Source organism: Bombina bombina, chromosome 4, assembly GCF_027579735.1.
Source record: "Bombina bombina isolate aBomBom1 chromosome 4, aBomBom1.pri, whole genome shotgun sequence".
NCBI lineage: Eukaryota > Metazoa > Chordata > Amphibia > Anura > Bombinatoridae > Bombina > Bombina bombina.
The window spans coordinates 991,567,994-991,589,643 of record NC_069502.1 but is presented as its reverse complement, the minus strand read 5'-3'; the positions used below and the strand labels follow the sequence as shown (position 1 = coordinate 991,589,643).

General features: G+C 37.5%; 1 protein-coding gene across 1 annotated transcript in view; it reads right to left on the bottom strand.

The window, feature by feature from the left end:
* The window catches only part of SANBR (SANT and BTB domain regulator of CSR), a 168,331-nt gene that overhangs the window by 135,833 nt on the left and 10,848 nt on the right, over positions 1–21,650 (bottom strand). The window contains exons 2-7 of the mRNA XM_053712047.1: positions 19,183–19,364; positions 18,825–18,990; positions 15,327–15,513; positions 12,698–12,791; positions 10,225–10,463; positions 8,588–8,646 (exon numbers count right to left, since the gene is read on the bottom strand). Coding sequence (XP_053568022.1) covers positions 8,588–8,646; positions 10,225–10,463; positions 12,698–12,791; positions 15,327–15,513; positions 18,825–18,974 — 729 coding nt within the window. The 5' untranslated portion in view covers positions 18,975–18,990; positions 19,183–19,364. The remainder of the gene's footprint in view (positions 1–8,587; positions 8,647–10,224; positions 10,464–12,697; positions 12,792–15,326; positions 15,514–18,824; positions 18,991–19,182; positions 19,365–21,650) is intronic.

The following is a 21,650-nucleotide window of genomic DNA, read 5'->3' as shown; positions in this document are numbered from 1 at the left end:
GTGACAAATATATTTTCCTTTTGACAACATTTTAAAAAATGGAAGATAGCACACTGAGGCCATTCCATTGAGAAGGATGTACATCCCTGATATCGGTATAAAAGGCATATGAGTCAGGCATATATATGTATGATTTACCATTCAGTTGTTGTGCACTGTATTATATTTTTATAGGATATATTTTTAATTTACCAATGACCTTTAGGCTATGTGGTACAAATGTGTATAAATAGGAATATTTAATGTGGAACAACGATCGCTGTACATGCTGCTGCTTAATTACATAGGATTGTGTTTTTCTTATTGGATATTTGCTTTGTACATTTTTATCCTCTTAAAATCCAAGGGACACTGTGTTAAATATTGATATCTGTTGTAGTCAAAAGCAGAGAAGAATTTAACGCCATTTATAGCTGATTCAGCAACTTGCTGTACTTATCAATGTAAAAATTTAGCTTAAAGGGACATGAAACCCAAGTTTCTCTTGTTAAGTGTATCCAGTCCACGGATCATCCATTACTTATGGAATATATTCTCCTTCCCAACAGGAAGCTGCAAGAGTCCACCCACAGCAAAGCTGCTATATAGCTCCTCCCCCAACTGCCATATTCAGTCATTCTCTTGCAAGCCTCAACATAGATAGGAGGTCGTGAGAGTCTGTGGTGCTTTCTACTTAGTTTATTCTTCAATCAAAAGTTTGTTATTTTTAAATGGCACCGGAGTGTGCTGTTTATCTCAGGCAGTATTTGGAAGAAGAATCTGCCTGCGTTTTTCTATGATCTTAGCAGACGTAACTAAGATCCATTTGCTGTTCTCACACATTCTGAGGAGTGAGGTACTTCAGAGGGGGAATGGCGTGCAGGTTTTCCTGCAGATAAGGTATGTGCAGTAAAATATTTTTCTAGGAATGGAATTGACTAAGAAAATACTGCTGATACCGAAGTAATGTAAGTAAAGCCTTAAATGCAGCGATAGCGACTGGTATCAGGCTTATTAATAGAGATACATACTCTTGTAAAAATGTGTTTTAAAACGTTTGCTGGCATGTTTAATCGTTTTTTAACATATATTTGGTGATAAAACTTATTGGGGCCTAAGTTTTTTCCATATGGCTGGCTTAAATTTTGCATAGAAACAGTTAACTGAAGCTTCCCACTGTTGGCTGTGGCAGTTTGTTGTGTCTGTTTTTAAAAACGTCTATGTCTTTTTTTTTTTTTTTTAATCTGTTTTTTGCATTAAGGGGTTAATCATCCATTTGCAAGTGGGTGCAATGCTCTGTTACCTTATTACATGTACTGTAAAAATTTCGTTTGTTTTACTGCCTTTTTTTCACTGTTTTTCAAATTTTGACAAAATTTGTTTCTCTTAAAGGCACAGTAACGTTTTATATATTTCCTTGTTAACTTGATTTAAAGTGTTTTCCAAGCTTACTAGTCTCATTATTAGTCTGTTCTAACATGTCTGACATAGAGGAAGCTCTGTGTTCATTATGTTTTAAAGCCATGGTGGAACCCCATCTTAGAATGTGTACCAGATGTACTGATTTCATGTTAAACAATAAAGATCATTTTTTGTCTTTAAAAACATTATCACCAGAGGATTCTGTCGTGGGGGTAGTTATGCCGACTAACTCTCCCCATGTGTCAGACCTTTTGACTCCCGCTTTAGGGACTCACGCTCAAATGGCGCCAAGTACATCAAGGGCACCCATAGCGTTTCTTTTACCAGGGGATTCTGTCGAGGGGAAAGTTATGCCGACTAACTCTCCCCACGTGTCAGACCCTTCGACTCCCGCTTCAGGGACTCACGCTCAAATGGCGCCAAGTACATCAAGGGCGCCCATAGCGTTTATTTTACAAGACATGGCAAAGGTGGTGAATAATATTCTGGCAGCAGTATTAGTCAGACTACCTGAAATTAAAGGAAAGCAGTTAGCTCTGGGGGTAGATACAGAGCATACAGACGCTTTAAGAACCATGTATGATACTACCTCACAATATGCTTAGTCTGTGGGTGATTTTTTTTTTTTTTTTGACCCAGGGAAGATGATTTAACCTGATTCTGATATTTCTACATTTAAAATTTATGCTTGAGAACCTCCACTTGTTGCTCAGGGAGGCTTTGGCTGCTCTGAATGAATGTGTACAATCGCAGGGCCAGAGAAATTGTGTAGACTGGATAAATAATATGCAGTGCCGGTGTGTACTGATGTTTTTCCAATACCTAAAGAGGTTTACTAAAAAAATTTTTTAATAAGGAATGGGATAGACCAGGTGTGCCGTTCTCTTCCCCTCCTATTTTTTAGAAGAATGTTTTCTAATAGTTACCACCACACGGGACTTCTGGCAGACAGTTCCTAAGGTGGAGAGAAGAGTTTCTACTCTAGCTAAGCGTACCACTACCTCTGACGAGGACAGTTGTGCTTTTTAGATCCAATGGATAAAAAATGTTTTATCCTGCAGCCCCTTGCATACATTGCTTCTGTCACTGCTGCTGCGGCGTTCTGGGTTGAGTCTCTTGATGAGGCTTTACAGTTAAGCGACTCCATTGGATGAATATATTTGACAAGCTTATGCTAGCCAATTCCTTTGTTTTCTGATGCCTTGTTCATTTGACTAGACTAACGGCTAAGAATTATGTTTTTTACTATACTGGCGCGCAGAGCGCTATGGCTTATATCATGGTCAGCTGTCGTGACTTTAATAAATAAGCTACTTAACTTCCCTTCAAGGGGCAGACCCTATTCGGGCCTGGTTTGAAGGAGATTATTGCTTATATCACTGGAGGAAAAGGTCATGCCCTTCCTCAGGATAGGTCTAAATCAAGGGCAAAAAAAAAAAAAAAGTCTAATTTTCGTACCTTTTAAAAACTTCAGGGCAGGTGTGGCATCCTCTTCCTCTAAGGCAAAACAAGAGGGAATTTTTGCTCAGTCCAAGGCGGTCTGGAGACAATCGGACCTGGAACAAAGATAAGCAGGCCAAGGAGCCTGCTGCTGCCTCTAAGGCAGCATGAAGGAACGGACCCCTATCCGGTAACGGATCCTATAGGGGGCAGACTTTCATTCTTCGCCCAGGCGTGGGCAAGAGATGCCCAGGATCCCTAGGCATTGGAATTTATATCCCAGAGATATCTTCTGGATTTCAAAGATTCCCCCCCCAAAAAAGGGGAGATTTCGCCTTTCACAATTATCTGCAAACCAGATAAAGAAGGAGGCATTCTTACATTGTGTACGAGATCCATCCAGTTCCAAGAGAGGAACAGGGACAGAGTTTTTACTCAAATCTGTTTGTGGTTCCCAAGGAGAGGGAACCTTCAGACCTATTTTGGATCTAAAGATCTTAAACAAATTCCTCAGAATTCCGTCATTTAAGATGGAAACTATTCGTACCATCTTAACTATGATCCAGGAGAGTCAATAGAGGACTACAATGGATTTGAAGGATGCTTATCCTCACATTGTGATGCATAAAGATCACCACCGTTTTTCAGGTTTGCCTTTCTAGACAGGCATTACCAGTTTGTAGCTCTTTCCTTTGGGATATCTACAGCCCCAAGAATCTTTATGGAGGTTCTGGGGTCGCTTTGGCGGTCCTTAGACCACGGGACATAGAAGTGGCCCCTTATTTAGACGACATCCTGATACAGGCGTCAAACATCCAAATTGCCCAGTCTCATACGGACGTAGTACTGGCATTTCTGAGATCACATGGGTGGAAAGTGAACAAGGAAAGAGTTCTCTATCCCCAATCTCAAGGGTTTCCCTCCTAGATTCTGTAGAAATGAAAATTTACCTGACGGAGTCCAGGTTGTCAAAGTTTCTAAATTTCTGCCGTGTTTTTTCATCCCATCCGCGCCCTTCGATGGCTCAGTACATGAATGAAATCGGCTTAATGGTAGCGGCAAGGGACATAGTACCGTTTGCACGTCTACATTTCAGACCGCTGCAACTATGCATGCTCAGTCAGAGGAACGGGGATTACACAGATTTGTCCCCCTGTTAAACCTGGACCAAGAGACCAGAGATTCTCTTCTCTGGTGACTATGTCGGGTCCATCTGTCCAAGGGTATGACCTTCCGCAGGTCAGATGGGACAATTGTTACAATAGATGCCAGCCTTTTAGGTTGGGATGCAGTCTGGAACTCCCTGAAGGCTCAGGGATAGTGGACTTAGGAGGAGACCCTCCTTCTAATAAATATTCTGGAACTGGGAGTGATATTCCATGCTCTTCAGACTTGGCCTCAGTTAGCAACTCTGAGGTACATCATACTCAGTCGGACAATATACACGACTGTGGCTTACATCAGCCATCAAGGGGGAACAGAAGTTCCCTAGCGATGTTAGAAGTCTTACAATAATTCACTGGACAGAGACTCACTCTTGTCTATCAGCTATCCATATCCCAGGTGTTGAGAACTGGGAGGTGGATTTTCTAAGTCGTCAGACTTTTCTTCCGGGGGAGTGGGATTTCCTCCGGAGGTCAAGACCAAGCAGGAGAGGGCTTTGGTGTTTTTGACAGCGCCTGCGTAGCCACGCAGGACCTGGTATGCAGATCTGGTGGACATGTCATCCTTTCCATCACGGTCTCTGCTTCTGAGACAGGTCCCTCTACCTCAGGGTCCTTTCAACCATCTAAATAGAATCAATCTGAGATGGACTGCCTGGAGACTGAACGCTTGATGTTATCAAAGCATGGCTTCTCCGAGTCAGTCATTGATACCTTAATACAGACATGAAAGCCTGTCTCTAGGAAAATTGAACATAGATATGGTGTAAATATCTGATTGTTATGAATCCAAGGGTTACTCATGGAGTAAAGTCTGGATTCCCAGGATATTATCTTTTCTCCAAGATGTTTTTGAGAAAAGGGTTGTCAGCTAATTCCTTAAAAGGGGACAGATTTTTACTCTGTCTATTTTTTTGCACAAGCGTCTGGCAGGTATTCTAGACGTTCAGGCATTTGGTCAGGCTTTGGTTAGATCCAAGCCTGTGTTTAAAACTGTTGCTCCGCCATGGAGCTTAAACCTGATTCTTAAGGTTCTTCAAGAAGTTCCGTTTGAACCTTTTTTGTTCCATAGATATCAATCTTTATCTTGGAAAGTTCCTTTTGGGTAGCTAATTCCTCGACTCGTAGAGTCTCCAAGTTATCTGTGTTACAATGTGATTCTCCTTATCTGGTCCTTCGTACGAATAAGGTAGTCCTGCGTACCAACCTGGGTTTTTTCCTAAGGTGGTATCTAACAAGTACATCACTCAAGAGATAGTTGTTCCATGCTTGTATCCTAATCCTTCCTCAAAGAAGGAACGTCTATTACACAATATTGGACGTGGTTTGTGCTTTAAAGTTTTACTTACAAGCTACTACAGTTTTCATCAAACGTTCACCTTGTTTGTTGTCTATTCTGGACAGAGGAGAGGTCAAAAGACTTCAGCAGCCTCTCTGTCTTTTTGGTTAAAAAGCATAATTCATTTAGCTTATGAGACTGCTGGACAGCAGCCTCCTGAAGGGATTACAGCTCATTCTACTAGAGCTGTGGTTTTCACTTGGGCCTTTTTTTAAATGTGGCTTCTGTTGAACAGATTTACAAGACGGAGTCTTGGTCTGCGCTTCATACTTTTCAAATTTAACAAATTTGATACCTTGCTTCTTCGGAGGCTATTTTTGGGAGAAAGGGATTTTTACAGGCAGTGGTAACTTCCGTTTAAGTACCTGCCTTGTCCCTCCCATCATCCGTGTACTTTAGCTTTGGTATTGGTATTCCATAAGTAATGGATGATCCGTGGACTGGATACACTTAACAAGAGAAAACATAATTTATGCTTACCTGATAAATTTGTTTCTCTTGTAGTGTATCCAGTCCACGGCCCGCCCTGTCACTTTAAGGCAGGTAATTTTTTCATTTGAACTACAGTCACCACTGCACCCTATGGTTTTTCCTTTCTCTGCATGTTTTCGGTCAAATGACTGAATATGGCAGTTGGGGGAGGAGCTATATAGCAGCTTTGCTGTGGGTGGACTCTTGCAGCTTCCTGTTGGGAAGGAGAATATATTCCATAAGTAATGGATGATCCGTGGACTGGATACACTACAAGAGAAACAAATTTATCAGGTAAGCATAAATTATGTTTTTTTCTTTTGTGATTTAGACAAAGCATGCAATTTTAAACAACTTTCCAATTGACTTTTATTATCTATTTTTTTCATTCTCTTGGTATCCTTTGTTGAAAATTATACCAAGGAGACTCAGAAGCAGCAATGCACTGCAAGGAACTAGCTGCCGATTGGTGGCTGCACCTGTATACTTATTGTAATTGGCTCATGCAGTTTGTTCAGCGAACTCCCTGTTGTGCATTGCTGTTCCTTCAACCAAAGATACCAGGAGAATGAAGCAAATTTGATAATAGCAGTAAATTGGAAAGTTGTTTAAAATTGTATGTTCTATCAGAGTCATGAAAGAAAATTTTTGGGTTTCATGTCCCTTTAAAGTTCAGTTGCTGAATCAGCTTTAAATGGTTTTAATTTCTAGGATAAAAAAAAAAATAAAAAATGTACAAAGCAAATAAATATATAAATAGGATGCTATATTGGTTTAACTCAGATCAATAACCACACTTTACCAGTAGAAATTAATTTCCAGGTCTGGATAGACCAATCAACCATAACTGAGAATTTCATATAGTTTAGCAATAGGAATAGCTATACACACTGGTTTATAGTATAAAAGAAGAATACACTCTAAATTAAATCTGGAGGAGTTTTAATGTAATGTAAGCTTTTTGGTGGCAAATGTATTGGAAAATAAATTGTATTTAATAGCCAATATACATAGAAATGTTTTCCAGAATTATTTTCAGTATGTTTAAGATAGAGATAGAGAGAAAACAATTGTAAAGTTCATATATACACACAGTTGTGCTCATAAGTTTACATACCCTGGCAGAATTTATGATTTCTTGGCCATTTTTCAGAGAATATGATTGATAACACAAACACTTTTCTTTCACTCATGGTTAGTGTTTGGCTCAAGCCATTAATCATCAATCAACTGTGTTTACTCTTTTTAAATCATAATGACAACAGAAACTACCCAAATGACCCTGATCAAAAGGTTAAATAGCCTGGTGATTTTGGTCTGATAACATGCAACAAGTTGACACAAAAGGGGTTTGAATGGCTATTAAAAGGTAACCATCCTCACCTGTTATCTGTTTGCTTGTAATATATACACAACTGTATATATATATATATCATTAGTAATATCTGTTTTTGACTTAGAAGGGATTGTTGCAGTTTCTAAAATTCAGTAATTGCATATTGGGTGGCTTAATCAGTTTTAGCATAAAATATTACTAATATGTGTTTTGAATATTAACATGGTATAAATGATCTTTTAAACATTTTTTAAAGTAGACTGTCCCTTTAACCTTAGGGATGCGTGACTGCCTTAGGTTGAGAAAACTGGCTTTTATTTCAGGTTGATGCAGCTACTGCTAGCATGTTATTTTATCAGTAAAACTTATAACTGTTTTTCAGTGGTATTTATTTTGTTTGGTGCATTGTGTGCACACGATAGGATATTTGTGGCCCTGGCTAGTCAGGCCAGGGCACTTTGTGCTTTTCTGAATATGCTGTGCATCATGTAATCTGAAATATGTTTTGGGTTTTTTTGGCCCCATAACAACAATAAAGATCTGCTTGAAAAAAGGTTTTGTGTTATGGATGATGTACATGCAGGTTGGAAATGCTAGGTTAGTGTAGGGTCCTGCTCAAAAACTCTACCTTGACATGGTAGCAGGCTTAATATTTTTTGGGCAAAATATAAGTGGTTCAGTGGCGGGCGGAGGGGGGGGGCGGGGGGCCCTGAAAACTGGCCAACTCAGGGGCCCCAAAATTTCTAGTGGCAGCCCTGAGTGAGAGTCTCTGTACACTATGCTAAAACTTACCGACCTCTTTTACACAAACTATTTTATAATGTAATACAGGAAAGTACTCATGCTTGGGCAAACACCAAAGTTTTCAATAGTTAAATGATTTTCAGGTTTTGAAACAGAGTCAAGATGGGAGCTAAAATGATCAACTGCAAATCAGAGCAGGGCTTGCACAGAATATCTCCCTAGTGTCTAGATGGGCAGGTTATCATTTTTACCCTTAAACAGTATACACCAACACAAATTACCCCTTTTTATGACATGAAGGGCCTAACGACCCTCTAACATATGTGGATCAGCCAATAAACAATTGCATAGGGCTTCACTGACTGGCTGATCCACTTGTATGCTTTTCTATGGCTGCCCCCAAAGCTCACTTGTGAACAAATTTTTGTTATATGAGAAGAACTCTCATGAATTAATTAGTGCTACAAAGAATGTTTTTTGTTGTTGTTGTTTTCTTACAAGTAATGAAATACCACTTGTTATCCAATGCCCAGTTTCAATTCTCTTTTTTGTTAAAAAATTTAAATGCAAAAGTCCTTTCCATTAATTCATTTTAACATTTTTTCCCTCTACATGGAGGATTTGTGTTCCAGCTCCAAAATAATTTGATTTCTTAAGACTAGAAAAGAAACCAATGAACATTTCAAGACTTACCAGTGAATCCATCTTCAAGAACTCAGAAGAAATCAGGATTGAGATGACATTTGCGGGTTCTGGAATGAAATGGTACAATGGAAGAAGGAAAAAAAAAAAAAAGATACAAAAACAATTAGCAAGTGTGTGAGTTTGACTTTAGAAATTATATTACATAGAAGCTATTCCCAAGCGGTTTTTGTTATTTTGCACTGGAACACAACTGATGGACTTCAGAATGTCAGCTATTATGCAACACCCTATTTTTTTGTAAAATATTTCTAATAAGCACCAAAGACATTAATGTTATAGAATCTAAAAAAGAAATACTAGGCTAGACTACGAGTGGTGCGCTAACTGTAGTGCTCGAGCAATATAAGGCATTTCTCAGCTTTTTTTCCTGCAACAGAAGCAGTGCGTATTAAAAGGGACACTGAACCCAAAAGTTTTTGTGATTCAGATAGAGCATGCAATTTTAGGCAACTTTGTCATTTACTCCTATTTTTTTTTCTTCGTTCTCTTGCTATCTTTATTTGAAAAAAAAGTCATCTAAGCTTTTTTGTTGTTGTTTCAAACCTCTGGACAGCACTTTTTTATTGGTGGATGAATTTATCCACCAATCAGTAAGAACAACCCAGGTTGTTCACCAAAAATGGTCCAGCATCTAAACTTACATTCTTGCATTTCAAATAAAGATACCAAGAGAATGAAGAAAATTTGATAGGAGTAAATTACAAAGTTGCTTAAAATTGCATGCTCTATCTGAATCATGAAAGAAAAAAATTGGGTTCAGTGTCTCTTTAAGTGTTGAAAGTAAATGCATTTGCTTGAGTGCAATCAAAATTAACGCTCTTCGGGTAAGCACGACTTCAGAGCTGTGGTTAACGATTATAGGCAAAAAAGTTGCACAAAACACATTAAAAATACATTTAACAGTACAAATAATAACACTGTGATTAAAATTATTTTTAATAAATGCATTAAAAAGTTAAAAGGGCTCAAAGATATGAGGCATAGGCGGATCTACCATTATGCCAAATATTTCTGTCTTTGTACAGTATCTTTCCATTCTCTCACCCCTTCTATCTCTACTCTCTCGTTCTCTCTATTTTATGTCTCTCGTCTATCTTTTTATTTCCCTCTTCACTTTCTCTCCACTCTCCCTTTCCTATTTCCGTTTATCTCTTTTTTCTCTTTTTCCTCCATTTTCTTTTTCTTCTTTATGTCCCTTCTTTTCTCTCTATGGGCTAGATTACAAGTGGAGCGCTATTTTAACGCGTGCCCGTAAAGGGGCAAATTTGCCCATTTACGGGGGGCACGTTAAATAACCACCATTACAGGTGGGTGATGTAATGTACCTTTACATTGAAGTCTATGGGGACTGTGTTTTTACTTTAAATATATATGTATATGCTAATATTCTTATATATGTGTATATACACAAATATATATCTATATAATCATATATATATATTTATAAATTTGCTGTCCAACACTGCGCGATTTACCCCTTGCGCTAGGTTCTTTGCCGTGTCTCACGGCATGAGAACAAGGCTCCCATTGGAGCCTATGGAAGCACCCTCTCAAGAGCGCAAGGCTTCCAGGCAATGCAAACACGACCACTGAATACATTTAACATAAAAATTAATTTTATTTACCCAGCTTTGGAGCCTCATTTTTTTCATTTTCCTTCATGTTACGCTTCACGTATCTCATCAGCCAATCGAAGATCTGCACATCGCAATGAACAGATATGTCTACTTCCTCCCACCTTTGTGCATCTGTGGTCAAGTACTCGGCAAAGTACTTCATCTCTGATATCAGAAGATCCCGTGGACACACAAAGTCCTCCTTCAGGCTTTTGGCTTCATCACACACATGGATTACCATATTTGGCCTATTAATAAGAAAGCATAGATTTCAAAGTTCATTGCTAGCTCTTAACTATTTGTGCTAGCACATAAGCAGTATGGTTTTTTTTGTGGTTTTTTTTTTTTTTTTTTTAATGCTTAAAAAATTAGCTCAGGTCACTAAAGTCAAACATCTGAATTATGTACATTACATACACTTACAGGAAGCAGTTCAATTTCCATTAAAAGAAAGATTGATGACTGAACCCATAAAAAAAAAAAAAAAGAAAAAAAAAAGTTGCTGCTACATCATATACTGTATGTATATATATATATATATATAGTACAAAATGCTGATTTCTTTGCTTATGAAAAGGAGATCACAGAAGACATTGTTTTATCCTCCCATAGTGTTGAATAAATGAGACGCTTTCATTCTCATAGCTGTTCTAGTCTTCCCATACACCAATCCTGTCACTCTGGCCGGCATCCTTACTGAGTATATCCATAGCTCTCCCCACCAAATGGGCTGTTGCAGAACTCGTCCCAATGTATAATTGGAAATTGCAAATTGACAGCTAAATGTTAACGACATCTGCACACCCTTTTAATTCAAGGTATCCTTATGTAGCTTTGTTGCATACAATATAACTGTAAACTTCTCATAAAAAGCAACTTTTTTTCAAGGACAGTAAACACAAAATTCATATGAAAGAGCACTATTTAACATGAAAAATATAGTTTTACATGAAAAAGCATACTTCCCAACATTCCCCAGAAGATTTCCGAGACAGGGAGGTGAAGGGGAGGGTCCAGTGGCGTTTTGTGGGTGAAGCCAACACATGAGGGGCAGTGTCATGGATGTGCCATGGTCAAAGGCCAGCAGTGATATGGGAGTAGCTGGGCAGAATGTGAGCATGGCATGGGCGAGCCCATGCAGTCTCTTGGGATCAGGGATTTGTCCTGACAGGGGAAGCTACGGGACTCAGGAGAGACAGCAGACAGAGCTCAAAACCTGTGACTACTCCACAAGTACTGTGACAGTTGGCTCTGAAAAAAGGGTTAAAGGGACATATTTACAGCTCTTTATTTAATAAAAAATTCCCTTTTCTCTAATCGCTGATAAGAGTTGAAAATCACAGTTAAAAAACACACACCTGCTGCAGTTCAGTAGCTTTTCAGGGGAGGATAAGGCCAGTCAACCAATCATGGGTGGCATATATGAGTATGCTCCAATCTGTAGTATCCTCCAAACAGTAGTATCCTCATCTAGAGCAACATGCTAGTGTGACAGGTGCTTTGACTGTAGGTTAACCCCATTTGTAGAGGTTAAACACATTTAGAGAAAGGAATTTGTTTAAAAATGTATAGAAAGCTCTAATAAAATAGAGCACAGTGAAAACACTCTGATCCCAATTTCTGAGGCGATTGGTACGGCTTATCATTGGCTGTACTGTAAATCTTTCCAAACTTAAAAAAAAATGCTTTGTAACTGGGGCGGCCAGCAGCAGTACATACGCAGACATCCAAGCAGGTGCTCAGAGGTCATTTGGAAAGTGCCAAAAATAAAAAGGGGGCAAGGATTATTAATAGTAACAAAAATGCTTAATGCATAGTTTAAAATGTTATGATTTAGTATCCTACACAGGAAAGTCTATTTAAAAAAATAAATAATAGAAATACATTTTTTAAAAATGCCCTCTTCTAGACAGAAAATAAATAAAATTACTTTAACTATATTTAAAGTGTGATGCTTACAAATAAAAATTGCTTGTCACTGATTGTGCCATGTTATAGAAAAAGAGAGAATATATTAGCAATAAACTGAAGACTACTAAAACCTATACATGTCATTCTGAGAGAGCAGGAAATTATTCATGGCATTATGAATTGCTTTTTATGGTTAGATTTCTATTGAATATAAAACCTTGGATTTGACATTTTTATTTGTATTTTACATAATGTGGCAGCAGAACAGAAGATAATGGTTTGAAAAATACAGCTATTTGCAGCTGTGTATAGCAGGTGCCTAACAGACCTATATTTCCTGCCAATAGTTTTAGCAGAATCAAAACCAATTATCAGATCATTAGATTTCATTTTCTAATCAATCACACTCTGCTAACAGGGACATTTCCTTAGGATATGTATGGAAAAAAAAAATCACATGTACTGCGCACTTGACTTCATCTCCTGACAAACCCATCTGTGTGCATGTGACATTATAGATTATTGCCCTGCTCCTCCAGTGTGCATGTGACGTTATAAATTATTGTCTTACCCCTGGTTCTCTTCAGTTTTCTCGCCATTCATTGTTGCTACGGATTTGTCATTTTCAGTCTGAGAATTTCTCGCTGTCACAGCACCAGACCTTCCTTAATCAAAAAGGAAAAATATTCTCTTTTTTAATATTTGTTTGAAATATTCATTCCTGGCTAATGAAAAAAATTTATAATTAAGTTTAAATATTATGACAAACATTGCGGTTACTTAATTTTGTATATGTCATCTGCCGTTATCTGAAAATGTAAGAGCATAAAACATTAAAGTATATTGTACAAGTACAAATCCCCAAATCCAGGATTCCAAAATCTGGAATTATTCAGAAAACCAGACTTTCATTAATATTTTTTTTTAATCTTCTCTGCCTGCGTCTTTGGTTTGTTTTTTTGTGTTCTAAAATGCAAATCCAATTTTATATTTATTTACCTCTGTGATTACATTGTATCTAAGCCTTTTCAGACTGCCCCCTTATTTCAGTTCTTTTGACAGACTTGCATTTAGCCAATCAGTGCCCTCATTTTTAACTCCACAGGCGTGGTCATAATGTTATCTGTATGGCACACATGAACTAACGTCCTCTAGCTGTGAAAAACTGCCAAATGCATTGAAATAAGGGGCGGCTTTATGGGCTTAGAAATAAGCATATGAGCATACCTAGGTTTAGCTTTCAAAAAAGAATACCAAGAGAACAAAGCAAAATTTGAAAGTGGCTTAAAATTGCATTCCCTATCTGAATCATGAAAGTTTAATTTTGACTAGACTGTCCCTTTAAGTATGCTCCGCGCACCAGCATTTTAAACTCAGCACTTGCTTAGAGAGCCTAAGGTGCTTGTATCATCTGGTAATGATTACATTTCCATTATTGCTGACATAATACAAGCCCCACTGGCTCTCTGAGCAGTTGCAGTATTTAAAATGCTGGTGCACTGAGAATATCTAGCTATGCTGCATATGCACGTGCAAAGAAAAATGCTAAGACTAAAATTGTAATGTCCCTTTAAAAAACATCCAATCCTGACAAGAATGTATAGGATCTTTAGCCCATCTATAGATAGCTACTTAAAAGCCTGAATGTAAATATTACTTGACTTCATAAAAGCACATGCAGACGCCTATTGGGTTTTAGTCAAATATTAACTAGTTTAAAGAAAGTTAAGGGTATTTAGTGGACCTCAGGCAGCCTGCTGTTGTACATGTATTATTATTATAACTACTACTATCCTTTATTTGTAGAGATCCATCATATTCCGCAATACTACAACATACTGTAGGTGCATTATGCAGAGCTCCCAACAGGCCGGCTGTGCCTACTTAAACTCCAATCAGGGCAAACGTTCCGGTTGCCAGAGGCTGCACGGCTCTGCCCACAGCATCCCAGACTGTGCACAACCTGTTTGTGACACACCCAGACCCTCCCCAATTTAATATGCGACCCCGCCCCTCCGGACATTTATCCGCCCACAATATACCTGTGAGCTACAACCCACAAATTCCTGTCACCTCTTTGACCCAAAAAGCCTCAGGCAATGATAGGAGTTATGATTATGTCATAGAAAGTATACACAAAGACAACTACAAAAATGATGAGAGGGTAGAAAGCCTTGCCTCTGAGCTGCCTGCTAATGCAAGTCCCCTTGTAAGAAGGCAGAATACACAACAGGAGAAGTTATGAGCTTTATTGAGACGGTATGATGATTTGCTTCAAAGTCACATATTTGTTTAATGTAATTTTTCATGAGACTCCAGTTAACCATTTTTCAGTGTGACAACCAAACTAATTTCTGGCATACTATACTCAAAATAGCTTAGTTTATTAATATAAAGTGGAAGAGAAAACAACTTAAGTAAAAAAATAAATAAATGGAGTATTTCTGTCACATTGCATAATGTATGCAATCCACAGCGCCAAAATCTTTCAGAGGATTTCATTCCACGAACAGCAGATTATAGCACGGTGCTGTACACAGGTTGTATTCTGTCACGTTGCATAGCTATCTGAAACAGTGCTGTCAAATGCAGTTGATTGCATAATAAGGAAATGTATCTGCTTTTAAATTACAGCATTTAATTAATGCAATGGCATAACTATAGTGTTGGGAGACATACCTAAGTTTAATGCACAAAGGGGAAATATTTTTAATCAAGGAAGAATCGATTTAGAGATCCATATGTTATGTGAATATAGTACAAATCAGTAAAATTGGAAAAGCAAAGCTATAAATTCAAATGAGGCTCCATGCAACCCAATATGAGTATCAATGTCATAAAACTCATATTTTCTATTTTATATAGAAAAACTACCAGCGAAACAGATTGGCATACCATTCTGAATGAAAAGGATTACAGAACAGTGAGTGATTTACTCTTTTTTAGATGTATTACTAAAACATACACATTAGACGTGTAGCTTTTTTTGTTATTTGAAAAAGGAATGATGATTTTGAATAAGCTTTATGGTTTTTAGTTTATTAATAAAACAAATATACAATGTGTTGATTCATTCGTTCATATTTCTCTGTCTAATAGATAGATAGATAGATAGATAGATAGATAGATAGATAGATAGATAGATAGATAGATAGATAGACAAAATGCTAAATGCTTTTTAGAATAATGCAATAACGTACCTGTTATGGAGATAGTACTGTGTCCTATTGCTGCTTCCTCTTGTTCCTCAGTTGAATCCAGTAAGGAAGACTTGATATACGTGGCAAGGTTTTCTAAAGGGATTCCTCCAGTTGCCATTAAAGGGTTATATTGGTTATCAACTGGAGATGTCCCACTGCTCTTCAGTTCCTCAAATCGTTTGGCACACTAGCAAGGGCACAAATGTGTGACATTATTACCAGGAATCTTACCATGAGTACTGCTGCAAACAATGGAATACTTAACACATATACTGTATTTATGTTTTCTGCAAAGCAAGATTCATTCTTACAATAAATTAATGTCTTCATATTTCAAGTGATAACGTATGAATCATCTCTAGAGGATATTTATCTTCATGTAATTAGGGTTTAGGTGGATCTTCCCAGAAGGCTTCAGGACTTCCTCCATCAAGCTAGGATTTGATAAAAAGGGAATGATCACAAAACTACAGACCATGTCTTACAACAAATGACAAGCTTGAATACATTAGACCATGTCATTTTTTTTTTATTACTGTCCTAGCTTACTATGTGTTAAATCCCTAGGAAGAAAAAAAAAAAAAAAAAGTTAAACACATATAAAGGCACACCCAGGAGACCCAAGCATTGCAGCTCATGATCAGAAAATAGTCTATCAGGAGCAGCAGTTACATAAACGAGGGCATGTCATTTTTTTTTTTATTAGAATGTCCCTATGATAAGAAATGTATCACATTACCAAGCCATAAACAAATTAGTTTTTATAAAAGGGACCTAGCACAGACTAGCCCAAGCAGTCAAACTAAATCAAAATAGGGCTAGATTTCAAGTGGTGTGCTACTGTTAGCACTGGTTGCCATAACCAAGTTTGCACATTGGGATTACTAGAACTCTAAATGGTATGAAGCTGTTCACTTAATTGTGATGACTCATATGTTATGGGGAACAAATAGAGAAATGTTTTACTTTGTTAGCATTAAACAAACATGTGTAATTATATACTGTGTTGACAGGGAGTAACGAATGACACAATATTTAAAGTAACATTCTAATGTAAAAATGGCATGCTCTAAATGAATAAAGCATGTTATTTTTGCATTGCTGATCATAGATAATTGTTTAACCCTGCAAAGGGGGTTAAACGCACAGGTAAAGTTTTGCTTGTGGCTCCCAAACAGAACACCGCTATTGAGTGGCAGAGACATGCAAATGCTGCTCCTGATTGGTTGACTGTCTGTCTCATTCTTGGGGCTGCAATACTAGGGGTTTAACACATAGTAAACTCACTAATGCAAAAATGATATGATCTAATGAATTACAGTGTCTTTTTTCCCCATTAAAATTGTGATTTAAAGGGACATTGTACTGTAACATTTTCTCCCTTTAAATGTCTTCCCATTGATCAATTTCGCCTGCTGGAGTGTATTCAATTGTTTACTAATAGCATTTTAAGTTTATGTGTATGTTGAAACCCCATCTATACTGAAAATTACAATACTGCAGTACTGGCTGGAAAAGAAAACTATGTAAAAATAAACAGGTGCAGAAAACAGCCTCCCAGTGGGGTGTGAGATGAGAGAGACCCACTCATCTGAAAGGATTTCCTAGGGCAAGTTTTGAATACAAGTGAACCTTTATCAGCTGCTTGACTGAGTATAGAAGACATAACATACCAAGCACTGGACCTCATACTCAGTTAAAGGGACATTCCAGCCAAAATTAAAATGCACATAGGTGTATTTAATTTTTGAATAGAAGCTTTTTTGTAATATACTTGTATTAGCAAAAATGCTTTTAGTAAAAGCTATAGCTGTTTCAAACGTGTATTTAAGTATGCTCCGTGCACCAGCATTTTAAACACAGCACTTCCTCAGAGAACCTAAGTTGCTTGTACCATCTGGTAATGACTCAATTTGTTAATGGCTCACATAATACAAACCCCACGGGTGTTCTGAGCAGCTGCAGTATTTTAAATGCTGGGGCACTGAGAATATCTAGCTATGCTTCACATGCACGTGCAGAGAAAAATGCTCACACTAAAACAGTAATAACTTTTACTAGAGGCATTTTTGCCAATGCATGTATATTACATATATGTTTCTATTCAAATATGTCATTCATCTATGTGCATTTAAATTTTGACTGGAATGATCCTTTAACAAATTAGCAATAGTGGATATTCATCACTTCTAACTAACCAGTAAGATTCTGCATTTAGTGCATACCAATCTACAGTCTCAGCTGTAATGGGGTATAAGGATGAGTTTAGACATTATAGTAATTATCTGATGCATGTCTAGGTAATTATAGTGAGCCGGCTCAATGCAGCTGCACTGCTTTGTGTTACTGTTATAGTTGAACTGACAGGATAATATAGGAAAGACAAAACCTGCAAAGATCCACATGATAAAGAGCTAGGACTCCTTATTTTACTTATCAGATACAAACAAATATGTCCTATTTATGCATTATAATACAAACATATTTGCAAACTCCACTTCTGGTTAGAAATATAATATTATGCAATAATACCCATGTGCTAACCAGTTTGCAGCTTATACTGTTTGCCGTTTATTTATTTGTATAAAACTTCTATTCAAAAATGTTTGTGCTGACAGATGAGTCATACAATGCAGAGTTTCTCAACTCTAGTCAAGTACCCTTAACCCGTTGGCTGCTAAGCCATTTCCCACCTGGGTGCTAAGCTGGATTTGAGCTTTTTTTTTTTTTTTTTTTACTTTTTTTCCCAGATCCTCAGACTTATACAGTTAGAAAGGTTAGGCGATTACCTTTCCAACGGTGGGTCTTGGGGGTCTGTAGCTGCTTAGATGCCTGAGATACAGGCTTCTAAGCAGCATGCCCCATTTCCCTATATTGTCCATTGTTAATTTTAAATAAAGTTGTGTGGTGATGTCCTTACGTCATTGCACGAGACATCACCACGCGAATCGTGAAGCCTCTCACTATTCAGGCAAGATAGCCGGGGTGGGAGTAGGTGGGAGCCCCCAGATTGCCCTCAAGGTAGGTGAGTGCTAGCGATGGCTCTGAGCCGTCATCAGCACCTGACTGGGACAATTTGCGATGGCTCAGAGCCATCGTTAGCACTCAAAGGGTTAACAGGCCAAATATTCATATCTTAACTAGAGCAGAGGTGAAAATAGTCAGCTGATCAGTAACCTTGGTTATTATCTCGCTCTCATCCGTCCTTTAGTTACGATTTCTTGACAATCTGGCACGTTAGGAGTATTTGAGAACTGGAGTTGAGAAACACTGATACAATACAAGTAGATCATTAAATAGATACATTCTTTAAGCCATATAAGTATTCTCAATTAGGTAAAAATGAAAAAAAAGCAGATGATGAAAAGTCATCTATATAAATGCATGAATAGTATTGAATTCTGCACAAGTACTAATCATTAATGGATATACTAACATGTTCTTCAGCCCCCAAACAGATGCACAAGCTTTGAGACTGCTACTCATTCTCTCAATTACCTCTTTTGAAGTATATCCTGGGACCAGCCTGGCTACACTATCCCAGTTAATGGGCTGGGGAACACCAACAAGAGAATAAAGGATCATATCCAACACCATCTGGTTATTGTCATAGAGAAAATTATTGTTTTCTGAATATCCACGGCTCATGTTGCCAGATGATACCCTAATGAGAGGAAACAGAATATTAATATGCACTATTGTTACTCAATACGTTTTAATGACCAGCAAAACCGCTTGTATTTTTCTTCTCTAATCTAAAGTGATGCTAAAAACTCTATAAGGTGTTTCAAAACCATGATAACTATAAAGAGCAAGAAAAAAGATCTTATTGATTTTACACATAATGAATGTTTACCTGTGCAGAAGAAAGGCAGGTTAGTGCAGGTAATGTGAGATCAGACAGAATGATGCTGAAGGTTTCTGCAGTGGGCTAGTGGATGGATGAAATGCACTTTGCACACAAGCTGCTGCAGGAGAGAACGATTGGTGGAAGGGAGTTGCTGTTTCCAGATTCATCCAATCAGTCAAGCACAGTATCTACAAATCAAGAGATGTGGGAGAGGGCAGCCAATGATTTAATACCAATTAATACTCATACATAATGCACTGACAGGATGGCAGTCAGAGAAGTGCTGCCAGCCTATCTTAACCCTTGTCTTACTAGACGAGCTGCAATGCAGTACATAGTACACAATAGGCAAATGCACAGTGAAATATAAAGACTGCAGATTTCTGTTGCTAATGTGCATTGCAGTCTAGGTTATACATTCCCATAGACTGGAGATTATATATATATATATATATATATATATATATATATATATATATATATATATATATATATATATATATATATATATATATATATATGTATATGTGTGTGTGTGTGTGTGTTACTCCTAATGTTTGGATTATTCTAGATAAATCTGAATATAAAATCTTTTCTGCCACTTAAATCATATGCAACTGACTCCTCTGTATTCATGATAGCAATTAAGTTTCACATAAATGTGTGTGTGTAGAATATATATAGGATAGATAGATAGATAGATAGATGGTGAACCCAGGTAAGAATAAACCTTCATGTGTTTTTATGTTTCTATGCTAGCTAAGTGCTGGACATCCTGTGTGTTGTGTTTTATATTTTTATGTGATTTTTTTCCTATTGATATCTGTGAGTTTTCTAGTGGCATAGGTTATGCATGTGTCTAGGAAAATGACACATTCCTGGGCTTATCACTATCGGGTAAAATGCTGTAACTAACTCTACATTTTATCCTACCTGTCTGTGTGTTGCGCTTGGTATTTTTATGTAATTTTGGAATTTGCACGCTGGGGTTTGTCTGGGGTTAACTGCCTGAGTCACTGAATACAAACTCAGTTGTAAGTTTTGCCAATGGCATGGGATGTGCACCCATTCCAAATTGAGAGTGTAGTCCATCTACAGGTTTTGTATCTGCCTAGGAAAATTACACACTTGACTGGGACACCCCTGTTTGCATTTCAGTTTGCTTGGTTGGAAGCTGGCATCCCAAAATATTTATTTCCTGATTCAGACAGAGCATGTAATTTTGAACACCTTTCCATTTTACTTCTATTACCTAATTTGCTTTGTTCTCTTAATAGCCTTTGTTAAAAAGCATACCTAGGTAGGATTGAGAGCAGCAAAGCACTAATGGGAGCTAGCTCCTGATTGGTACCTGCACATATATGCCTCTTGTGATTACTCACCTGATGTGTTTAGTTAGTTCCCAGTAGTGCATTGCTGCTCCTTCAACAAAGGATACCAATAGAATGAGGGAAATTTGATTATAGAAGTAAATTGGAAAGTTGTCTAAAATCTTATGCTGTGACTGAATCATGAAAGAAAAAAAATGTGGGTTCCATATCCCTTTAAGACCTAGGTAAGAAGAGACCTTGATATTGTACCTTGGTCATCACCATATGATCAAATACCAAAACTATCTTGAGTTTATGCTTCAGCCTACCTGTATGTAGTAAATCATGGCCATTCTGTGTTGTGTTTGAGATTATATATAGAGCATAACATAAAATTAAAATAGACCATGGTCTTCTGAATGCTCTGCCTTTTAATTGGTCTTCTAAAAGGTTACTATACACACACATCATATTGCTGTAAACATTAGCCAGTTGTTGTATTTACTTGTACATTACAGAGAAAAATTATCCACTGAAACTGACGAGCTGTAAACAGTAAAATCCAATAACTATAAAATTCCTGCAGAAGTTACATTCTTAAATACACAATAACATAAAATGACTCTTTAATCTTTTTAACCAGTTGTTTTGATACAGAGCAGCTGTGTATCTTGTACTGTTGCTAACACAATGCGCAGATATGGTTATGAACATGACAGATACAATATGTTACTTGCTTTAGACGTACACAGTTCTAAATATAGCACATTGCTTTGCAAAGGATACTAAAACATACAGAAAACTTGCCAACCATACACACAAGAAAATGTGATTAGTGTGCAAACAATATAAAACAATAGGGGCTACAGCTCAAAAGGTGTGTGATTACCATTTAGATTGTAAACTCTAAGCCCTCTGACTTGGGTACCCACATGTCCCAGTATAATCGGGACAACCCTGTAATCAAGAGGTAAGTCCCATGTCCCAGGTTTTTCTACTGGGTCATATTCTATAAAGTTCTCTGGACTTGTGAGATTCTATAAGAAATCCCGCCAGTACTATGAAACCCCTATCCTAACTCTATAAAGGCAGTTTTTAGCTTGAGATCAGTGTGTCTCGCAAAGGAGTGTTCCCTGCTTTTTAGAATGTGAAGGTAAATCATAC